The 11032-nt window shown below is 42.2% G+C and overlaps 1 protein-coding gene across 2 annotated transcripts; it reads right to left on the minus strand.

The window, feature by feature from the left end:
• Window positions 1–1591: 1591 nt before the first annotated feature.
• Window positions 1592–9991, minus strand: LOC140000566 (RANBP2-like and GRIP domain-containing protein 8). Of its 2 annotated transcripts, XM_072030586.1 has the most exons (6): window positions 9659–9991; window positions 7612–7679; window positions 6994–7105; window positions 5865–6017; window positions 4924–4981; window positions 1592–3767 (listed from the first exon to the last, which is right to left on the minus strand). In XM_072030586.1, the coding sequence occupies exons 1-6, from the start codon at window positions 9731–9733 to the stop codon at window positions 3661–3663; spliced, it is 573 nt and encodes a 190-aa protein (XP_071886687.1). In that variant the 5' UTR covers window positions 9734–9991; the 3' UTR covers window positions 1592–3660. The 2 variants fall into 2 exon arrangements, with proteins under 2 accessions (XP_071886687.1, XP_071886686.1); XM_072030585.1 differs by lacking the exon at window positions 1592–3767 and having other exon boundaries at window positions 3871–4981.
• Between the last annotated feature and the right edge of the window lie 1041 nt (window positions 9992–11032).

The following is an 11032-nucleotide window of genomic DNA, read 5'->3' on the forward strand; positions in this document are numbered from 1 at the left end:
TTCAGAAAATAACACTGTTACTGAGCATGACCTGTGAGAAAACAATATGGGGCAAACTATAACCGCCATTTAGATATAAGTAGCATACTCTATGGATACAACAAGCATCCTGATCATCATGTAAGTCCTCTATGAATACTTCAGTTTGCACAAAAGAGAAAGAGAAAGAAAGATTTTACTGAGACTAGGAAGCAGATGATTTTAATCATACTCAAGACCATCAGAACTGCAATTCACTGAAGGAGCAACGGTCAAAAGAGTTTAGGCAGCAATTTGCTTGTCAGCATTTAGGTCAGATTTAAGTCAAGTGAGAAGAAAACTTTAACGTTGTATTCTTGTGAACCACTGTCTCAGCGTGCCTTTAAGAACAGAGAAAATACTCCTTTAATTAACACTTTCAAAAATAACTAACTCTAAAGTCTTTAATACTGCAAAAGCTCTGAGAGACTAAATTTCATGTACTAGAAAACGAAGCAGAAAGTATTTACAACCATTCACACAATTCTTGTCTTAAAGAAACAAAATCAGCAATTTTGCAAACAACTTGTTCAAACATTTAAAATTGTTGACTGTAACTTGCAAAGCTACTTATAAACTTGACTGTACTGCTTGACTACTTGACTGTAACTCGTAAAGCTAGTAACAGGAAATAATTAATCTTGCCTGGGTTTTTAGCAATTCGTTATTTTCCCTCAGAGAGTTAAGCGATGACCTCAGTTCGTTATTTTCATCAGTCATTTTTCTCAAGGTTTCTCTCAGTTGGCTCATTTTTGTCTCATGCTGCTAGAGAAATATCAAATTTTAAAACGTGATTAACAAGAGTCTTTTTAGAAATAATTCCCAACTAAGTTCCATTTCAGTGTTAAAAAACAGGACAAACTTTCAAAGATCAAATTTGTAATTCTTCATGGTCCAATCTGCACATACCACCAGTAGTGAAGAAAGCAACATCCACACCACATATTAAGAAGAAATATAAAGAAAATGGGAGCCATGGTGTACAGCCTATGGATCTTTTTTTTTTTTTTTCCAGAAAATACCTAGATCTTCTCATTGATCCTCTTGTACATTCCTCAGTTAAGTCAGGTGTGGGAAAGAATTGTGAATGAAAACAAATGTCAAAGCTTTTGTTTACACTTAGCTCTTTTTTTTTTTTAGCATCCATTTTAACCACAAATATGCCCAATTCTCCCTTTTTTGAATCTTTCAAATATTCTAACTATTCACTGCTGATAGTTAAGACGCTTTAGTTCACCTGTACTTAAACACCTGTCCTGCAATGTCCAGCAATGTATCCAATACGTGCTACATTTCATCGAATTGGAAAAAAATAATTGTGAAACTCAAGATAGTAATCTTTTAATATTTGTTGTTATTATTAGTCCACAATATAATTTAATACCAGTACATACCATTAAAATATAAGCAAAAACAGACAAAAGAAACTGCAACAAAGGAAAATTGAAGCGACAATTACTTGTAACAGTCAAAAACCTGCGTGCCTTGAAAAAGAAACCAAGGAATGTGTCTTTTTTCCCCTTCACTGGAAATTTGAAATATAATTAAATATTTTCCAGCAGATTCTGAAAAAAAAAACAACACTGAGGCTTTGAAGCCGAGTATAAAACAAATGTTTTCAGAAAGTAACATTCCATTTCTCAGAAACCGTGAGAATCTTCTATGTGAAAATAGCTTTTTGTTCAGAAGTGTTGTCTTCTGCACTAGGAATTCAACCATCTACTACATTTTCTTAAGCCTCACTCTCAGACTGTTATCATGCTGCAAAAAGGACTTAAGCGGTAAATATAGAAATGATCTCATCAACAAAGAAAATGCTACAGATAGGCTCCAAACGGAGTGCTCAATTACTTCCATTGAAAAGGCCAAACCTTTAGAGTTAACCAAGCCTTGGAAAAGCTTGCCCAGCTTGGGATGGAACAGGAGCAAGGTGGCTTGAAATTGACCATAAACTTTCAAAACAGTCAGGGACAGCAGAATTATAAGTGAAAGGTTTTGAGAGGAAATAAAAAAGAATTAATATTCTCAATTTCTCCAAACCACATTACACAATGCTTTATAAGGCTTGCATATTTGGGGTTTTGACAATAATTTCACAGTTCTTCAGGGATTTGGCAATAATTTCACAGACCACAGGGCTGTTGTAGGTGGTGCCAGGATGTCTAAACCATCCAATTCCATTATCAAATCGGGTACCATCTGTATCATAATAAAGTGCATCACTTCATTCCTGCCAAATGTTTGTCTAGTCTGTTCCGAAGACCTGCAAATACTGGAAGCACCAGTCTTACTGACCTCTCTAACCCAGTGGTTAACTGCTTCATTTTAATCTAGTTTTCCCAAATTTCAACAGTAATCTGTACCTACACATCCCACAATTCATTGCACCATTCTGAACTGGAAACCACACCAAACTCACTAACAACAGTTTGGCACTTTTTATGCTAAATCTTTCATTTGGGGGTTTCAAACACTTTAAAGAAATAAGCATTATATCCAGCAAACATATGATGGCTTAAGAAAACTACAAGCAAGTTAAAATGTATGGGGAGCAATAAGAATCACTAAGTAAGTTATTGTACTTTTTTCATAGTTCCAAGTACTGCCTAAACGTCTTCATCAGCATCTTTTATTGCAGCGAAAGCTGCTTCACATCTGTGAAGCAATTCTTCTCGCTCAACTAGAGCACGTTCTCGTCTCTCAAGTTCCAGTGCATATTTCTCCTGTGCTGAACGCTCCCTCTATACCAAGGAAAAAAAATGTTGAAACGCCTTCGAAACACATGAAATTACCGATTTATAGTGAACTAGAATTCTTTCCTCTGCAGATATGCTTAGGTTTTGTTTTTAATTATAGTGTTACACAATAGCTGACTAATTAGAAGTATCCTAATGGCCATCTACATTCAATTGGATTTGCGGCAGGACTGCTTGGCCTTCCAAAATGCAGAATTCAACTCTGCATGGCTGTTCAAGTAACAGCATAGACAATTAAAAGTAGGATTTTGTTTCCAGAAGTTTTGGATAATGCTATTATCTGTAAGACAAAAGAGTCCAGTGCCCTAAACACTAGATTGCTGTATTGTTTCTTCAGTTAGTGGAAAGCACCTCTAGGAAAGTGGTGAGAAAAAAGATACGCACAATTCTTTTCATCTTGGATGGTGCAAAAGACAGTCCCAGCAGGAAATCTAGCAGAAGCACAGAAGCTGTTACAGAATAAAACCAATGCAGGTTTGGGAGCTCTTTAGTTAGTGGCCCAAGCCTGCTGGTGGATAAACTATTGGGAGTCACCAGCAGCAGAAAAGTAAAGGCAGAAGGGATGGTCTTCACAGAAGATCAAGTCAAGAGGGCAAGTGCTCTTGAATGCCCAGAGTGAAGAGCATAGTTTCAGGTGCTGTCAGGAAAAGCAGTGCTTGCAGGTGTTTCTCTCCATGCCAACACCGCATCACAAGACACAACTCTTGGAATAATAGCACTGTGTTCAAACTCCCTTCAGCAGAGCAAATATCTGATCTAACCACTACCCATGTCATTACCAAGTCAGTGAACTAATTTAGGGGAAGAGGTGGATGATGACAGTGATATAGTTAGTAATTTCTGAATTCTCTGTCAAAAGTGAGAATCTTTGTAACATTACTGATCATTACAAAATGTCTGAGGCCATTACAGTTCCTACCTGGAGATTCTGACGGGCGACTTGCAGTTCGCTATTACTCTGACTTTTACCTAAATGGGATGGTAAGGTGTTATCTGTGGAGAAAAAGAACACACTTTACATTAAAAATATAGTCTTAAATAAATAAAGACTGCTTATCCAAACCAGCGAAAGTGTATTTTAAGCGTTTACAGCGACCAGCATAAAGCAAGACATATTGAAATGAAAAAGTAATCTCCTAAAGAATTACGGAGAAATGCTCAAAGTTTTGTTCCATGACTTGTTTGAATCAATCTATGCACGGACTGAAACATGAGGTAGCCAAAGTTTCCTTTTTGTTATGGCTTCAGGAAAGTGATTAACTGCTGAATAGACCCGGACCTCTCCTATTTCCCGTTGAGTGAAACACTTCAGAACTGCAATTTAACAAATTGCTACTGAGTAAATTAAGAGGAATTTAGTTGTATACAATGAGAATTGATGTACAATAGTCACAGTTTCTCTGTTAAGAATTTAGTTTAGAATAAAGAGAAGCCAGTCCACCATTTAGGGAACCTGAGCACTTTCATTTCTGATAAAGGCTGCCTCACACTCGACTCTAAAAATACTAATAGATACGCCTCTTGCTCGAATATTTAGTCCTACCTAACCGACTACATTAGCAATGAGCATGAGCACCCATATAGCCCCAATGCAAATTCCTTTTTGTCATTCCTGGTCCTCCCTTGTTCTGTCTTGAAGACCCAAGTGTACATCTTTGGCACAAATGACGATAACACAAACATTACTGCCCATTGTTCCAAACCAGTATTAGTCCGACACTGCCATTATTACAGAGCTGAATTCATTCTTAGATGGTTAGAAACATATTCGGAGCCTGTATTCATAGGTCACATAGGAAGACAGACCTGCCTTCCCATTGACGCTTACCGATGTCCAAACACAAAGAGCTAAACAGGCAGCAGCAAATGAAAACGGATCAGAACAGACTAGAGAACACAGAAAGGATAGAAGTAGGGAAGTATGTGACAGATTCTTAAGAACCAAGCATAACAATACTGCTTCTCAGCAACATGTTACAGCATAAATTGGAACTCCTTACATATTCACTCCTCTTTTGGAGTGATTAGGGCCATACTAGCTGTTCAGTGTTGCTATCTGTCTTCTTACTGCAATACGAAGTATTTCTAGAAGAACCTCTGGTACAGACAGTCATGTTTATGCTGAGTTTCAGAGAGTAACGCCTCTTACCAACATCATATTTATGAAGTTCCGCTAGCGATGGTGCTTTACAATCCAGCAACTGCTCCTATTGAACATGAAGGCAACACATTAATATTTCATCTTGCATGTGGGCCTTTTCAACAACTACATTAACAGACAACTCTTGCCTCCACCACACAAACTACATTACTTAAACTATTAAAGCTGAAAAGCTTCCAGTTATTACGAAGCTTAATGAAACACTCAAACATTTAAAATAGGGAAAAAAAATCAGAATTTGTCTCTTATGGATGGCATGTTCAGCTTGTGAAACCATTTGGTTCAAAGGCAGCATACCCTGCCACAGAATAGCCTGTCTAAAACAAACATCTTAAGACTAAGTGTCATTGCTGCTGTGTTACACAAAACTAATACCTGTGCAAAAGTCAGACTGTGCAACTGAAGGCTTTTACGCAGCAATCGAGAGTTAGAGCATTCCTTACTTTCTGCTCTATTTAATCCAAATTTAGAAAACAAACAAGCAGCATAGAGGGCAAGGAAGTCTGAGTTCTCAGGCCTGATACCTTCCTGCCAGTCACACAATAAATAGAGAACTGCCTACCTAGTCTTAACTTCTTGGATGTGACTACTAGCATGATTTTCCTGCATTTTTGAAGACTGTCAACCCTGAAACCTTGACAAGTGTACGAAAGCCTGCAGTTGCAGTTTTCTTGAAAGCTAGACCGAAGTGTCAAATGGCAGAGAAATTAACATTTCTTTAAATAGAAGAATAGGAAATCTAGAAAAATAGAATAAATTCTAGAAGAATTACATCTAAAGAATATTAATTCCATTAGATTTAATACTCAAGATTCTAAAATAATTTAGCCAGGAAGTTTTACAGAAGATGACACGGGAAAAGTGCTCCTCCAGTCAGACGCTAGAAGCTTCTGAACGTCACAGAACAGAGGTTGGAAATTGGCATTTACCTTCAACTTGTAAACAGCAGGGCTTCCAGGAAACAACTTAGCAGATTTTTCAACCCAGTATTTTGCTCTTTCATCAGTGACGGCATTATTGCACAGTAACTCCGCTATCTTCAGTACTAGATCTTTCTGCATTGGGTTCAACTCCACAGAACGCTAGTTTTCCCCATGCACGCACACCGGAAAAAAAGGCAGGAAAAAAAAGGTAACTTGATCTTGCAATCCACACAGAATGGGAAAGAAAATTATAACAGTAATTGAAAAGACACAGGTATTCAAATTAGACAGATCTATTAGTAAATACTTTTTGAATGAGTTAAGAAAGACCTCAGTTGCTAAATGCATCACTAGTCTACAGCACCCAGATACATCTGCTGCAACTCAAAAGAGCAAAAATTCAGAAAAGAAAGAATTTCCAAGGGAAAAAACGCAGAAGCCAGCTACTCTGCCCCCACCACCAGCTATACGCAGGCAGCTGGACTCTTACGTACCTTTAGTCTAACTCCATATAGACATTTTTGAAGAAATATATAATTAAGTCACACCCTACGACAAGCTGGGATGTATTGGCAGCAAAACTTTTGAGCACATCCTCTCCCTCCCCAAAACCTGAACAAAGGCATTCTGATGGTGAATTTTTCATTGGGCAATCATATAAATAAATGTCAATTATGTTCGCCCTGCCCCATCTCACACCCCCCCAAACAAAACCCCCCAAAAAAGCAATAAATACGAACAACTAGAAAACACCCTAGGTCTAGTCTTCCAGTAGCAACTAGATTACTGCTGTCACCTGAGCCCTTGCTAAGAATCTGTCACTGCTGTCAAATTCCCTAATCCAAAGGGCAATGTAAGATATGGAAAGAATTTAGTAGCAGCTAGCACAAAGACCCAGTCTAGGTCACAAAAGAATCATCTTAAAAAAAAATACTGATGAAGCAAAACACATCAAATGAAGAATCCCCTCTGCAGTACGTCATATACACCTTTGGCAACAGAAAGCATACATATTACACTTTTTCCACAAACATGTTTTCTTCTATGCATTTAAGAAAAGTCCAGAACAGAATGATTTTAAAAGTCCCTTTACAATGGATTAAAGCAGGACATCGGAGGTCGGTGGAGTACTTACCCTGTAACATCCAAAAGCTTCTTCTATGTTGTCCTCAGCTTCATAAATTTGTCCAAGAAATCTGTGTGCTCTCGCATCTCTCTTTTGCACACTGAGGTATGTAAATATATACCTATGGAGCAGGAAAAAAAGGATCAATATTCCTCAATAATACGAGTCCCTCTGTCCTCCCCCGCCCCCCCCCAGTGTCCACGGAAGCGGGGCAGGAATTTAACATGTGATACAGGAAATGCAGTCATGGTTGGTTCCAGATACCTGGTCTGGACCTTAAAGTACAGAACATTATTTTTACATGTACAGACGCTACTTATTTGCCACCAAGTATTGGTATTTATTAAAAAAAAAAAAAAAAAAAAAAAGAGAAAGAAACTGTAACTGTAATTGCTTCATAATACAATGGAATAAAAGCCATTTCAAACAGCAAGTTTTTCAATATCACGTAACTAATTATCTAAGTTGCTGTTTTATAAAGATTTAAACAGCACTTGATACCCACATCTACTGCTACTGTAAAGCAGCATGATAGTGATCTTGATTTCTCCAGTCTACTTCATATTCACTTAGCTTTTCTAAAGTACTTTAGAGAACAGAATAGCAGAATACAGCAACGCGTATTACCTTTTAGCAAGTTCATATTCCTTTATTTCAAAATACAGCTTAGCGAACTGGAATCCTTTCAACGATTTCTGAATGGAAAACACACAACAAGCACATTTTAGATGTACAACACTTTCAAAGTAATTGCATAGGAAGACCCTTCTGATACTTTTTGAGAGACTGAATTTGATAACTAGTTATCAGCTCCAGTCCGCTCCTCATAACCAAAGTTTTGTTTTTGAAAGATGTGGGATTTGGAAAACAATGTTTTTCCTGTAACTGGCCAAGGCTACAAACGTGAAATTGAGGTTACTGGTGAAGCAAGCAACAAGCCTTAATACTTGTGACATTTCACAACCACTTCTTACTGAAGAGTGTAGAAGAAGTAGAAGAGAGTCTGCTACATTTAAAGTACAGCCTGTTTTTTTCCCCCAATGTAACAATGTTGCAAAAAGAACCCCTAAAATCTGACAGAGTAAACAAAAAAGATGGTACTTAGTCCTGGTCTAGTACATATCACTCACAACTGTTTCAATATAGGTAAAATGTTTTCTTCCCACCTAAGAAATCCCACCTACTCTCAGTTTATATACAAAATGCATCAATACAGTAATTTATTTCTGATGTCATCAGTCTGAGATAGCTTGAACACACTTGTTCTGGGGATGAAAGACGAAAGGTATTTAAGGAGGAATAAAACAAGGAAACGAAAGCGAGAAAAAGCAAAACAGAAAACTGAGCAAGCAAGAGGGCAAGATGGGAGAAGCACGGGCAGGAGGAAATGAGTCAAAGGAAAGAGCTAGAGAACTACAAAGTCACAAGCAAAAACTTCAAGGTAGAAGCTATTTTTAAATATGTATTTAAAATCCGAGCTCCCAACATCGGATCAAAAAGCAGGTTTTGTCTGTGAACTCCAAACTACTGGAGGTAGTTAGGCCCAACGACGCAAAACATGAATCAACGGTCTGCATTCGAAATACACTCAAATTGCTACTCCCCACCCCTCCCCCACCCCCAAGTGATCTATGTAAAACTTTAAGCGAATTTCAATGAAAACAGGCCTCCGCGTTTTCGGTCCATCTTTTCAGGTATCACTGACACGCCAGAGCGGACTCACGCTTGACACCTTGCGGACAGGGATGAAAAGCAACCTCAAAAGAAACGCTTGCAGCCTTGGCAGACCCTTCCCTCCGAAATCAACACAACAAGGAAACCAGTAACTATTCCCTCGGTGGACTGTGCTACACAGTCAGCTGTAAGCATCGCTCGAAAGTCAAAACTAAACGCGTCCGGTGGCCTTGAGCACAAGAAGAGGAGAGGAAATATTTTGTGTCGAGGCCACCGGGGAGTATCAACACTGTGGGAACGTATCTGTGCACCTGGCGGCGATGCACTTGACGCTGTCTAGCCCAAACAGTGCCCAAGTCGAACCCACAAAGTCACAGGACAGCTTTGCTGCTGCTGCTGCTGCTGGGAAAGGCACCAACCAAAGGCACAGCCCCTGCACGCAGTCCCTACCGGATCACGCTTAGCTCGGGCACATTCACGCCGCTTCAAAGCAACTCCGAGCGGCAGGCCGGGATCTTTCAGGATTAGGGCCCGCTGAATCGCATCAGGCGGCTGAGCGTTTCCCAGCTAAAATGGGCACGGGTGGCGTTTGTCACCCCCGGGCCCGCTGGCTGACAGGGAGCGGAGCTGTGCGCCCCCAGCCCCCCTCGCTCGGCGCTGTCGCTTCAGCGAGTGGCCGGCCAGAAACCTCCACGGCGCCGCACGGAAAGGACACTGAAACTTGAAGGCGGCGCGGTGCTTCGTTTGTGAAGGAAAGTACCTCTCCCTCGCTCCGGCCCCGAGGAAAGCCCTGCTATAAAACCCCTCCTGTCCGTGAGGCGCCGCGGGGCAGGGGCAGGGGCAGGGGCAGGGGCAGGGGCAGGGGCAGCCCCAACCCTCCCCTCACGACGCCGGCCACCCCCCTAGCCCCCCACCCCACCCGGGACCCCACCGGGACCCCACCGGGACCCCCTCCGCCTCCCCCCCCGCCGGCCAAGGGAAGCGGCGAGGCCTCGCTCACCTCTCTCCGAGAAGCCGCAGAGGCCTGCACGGAGGCGACACAGCGCTCCACCTCGGCCTTGCTGCGCCTCAACATGGCGACCGCAGCAGCGCCGAGCCCGGCCGGGCTCCGCTCCGCTCCGCTCCGCTCCCGTGCCGCGCCGCGCCGCCGCAGCGGCACAAACAAACAGCTCCAGGCGGGGCACCGGCCGCGCCCTAGGAACGCCGCGCACGCAGCGCGCTACGCACACTGCGCACACTGCGCACACTGCGCACGCCCCCGCTGAATGCGCAGGAGCCGTTGCCACAGTGCGGGGAGGGGAGGGGCGAGGCTGTGACGCATGCGCGGGGCGGCCGCTGGGGCTCCCTGACAGGGCTTTAGGAACTGAGTTTGCAAAGGGTCCCTCAGAAAGTAGCTGGGAGCAGCCCTGAAGACGCGCAGGCTGCAGAGTTTGAGACACGAGCTGTAACTTATTCTTTTGGATTGATTGATTTAATTTTGTAAGCCGTAAGGCGGTTGCCCCGCGGCTTGCTGGAGGTGTGCCCCTCTCGCTTTTCTGCAAGTTCCAGGCACTTTGCTCAAATGGAGGCCACTGGGCTGTCCCCAAATGGTGTGATATCTCTGTGGACAGGCTGCGTTAAAAATTCATCCCCTCCTCAGTCTCTAGCGTCCCACTGACATGCACAAGTTTCCTGCTGGACCTAAGCACTACCCACATCTCCACAACTCCTCCCGCCTTTATAAAAAAAAAAAATAATAATAAAGTATCCACCTTATTTCTGTAAGCAGCAGCCACCTGACACCCTGCCGGAGTTAACCCTCTGTTTTATTATTTGCCCTATTAATGGGGATTTCTTTACACATTGGCTTTAATTCCATAAGAAGAAACAGCATTTTTTTCCCCTCTTCTTTTTAAATGACGAGGATTACAAAGTTTGTCAACACCTGCCAGGCTGAGGATTAAAAGTCTTAGCGCTGGTGCAGAGGAGAACCTGAGAGCTGGCTCGGGAGTCACTGGAGGAAATCTTTGCTTTTCGTGATGTGAAATTGCCTTCATGCAGACCAGGTCAAGCGCCTTGACGCTGGTCAGCATCTCTGTGGAATTGGCACCGTGTTGTCCCCAGTGGTTGCAGCACCAGGAGGGTAGCCCGCCCGGCAGGACAGCAGTTGACCATATTCATTGCTAACCTTACAACCAGACCACACTCAGCTTGGCTCACTACATGTTTTGATACCTTGGTGGGAACTGAGCTCAGGATTTGCCGCTGCTGGAGGCAGGAAGGCTTTAGGCTCAGCTCCTTCCCCCTACAGCTACATCCATTGGGCTTTCTGAAGCGCTCCCTACTGTTATTCTAAGCAGGAGCTTCAAAAGGAATCTCTCTTCCTCGTGCATGA

The sequence above is a fragment of the Anas platyrhynchos genome, chromosome W, assembly GCF_047663525.1.
Source record: "Anas platyrhynchos isolate ZD024472 breed Pekin duck chromosome W, IASCAAS_PekinDuck_T2T, whole genome shotgun sequence".
In the NCBI taxonomy this organism is placed as follows: Eukaryota; Metazoa; Chordata; class Aves; order Anseriformes; family Anatidae; genus Anas; species Anas platyrhynchos.

Coding starts and splice junctions, on each gene's coding strand:
- LOC140000566 (XM_072030585.1), bottom strand. CDS start 9,733: ATGTTGAGGCGCAGCAAGGCCGAGGTGGAGCGCTGTGTCGCCTCCGTG. Junction 7,680..9,658: donor CTGCGGCTTCTCGGAGAGAG/GTGAGCGAGGCC, acceptor TTTTCCATTCAG/AAATCGTTGAAAGGATTCCA. Junction 6,018..6,993: donor AAGCTTTTGGATGTTACAGG/GTAAGTACTCCA, acceptor GGGGAAAACTAG/CGTTCTGTGGAGTTGAACCC.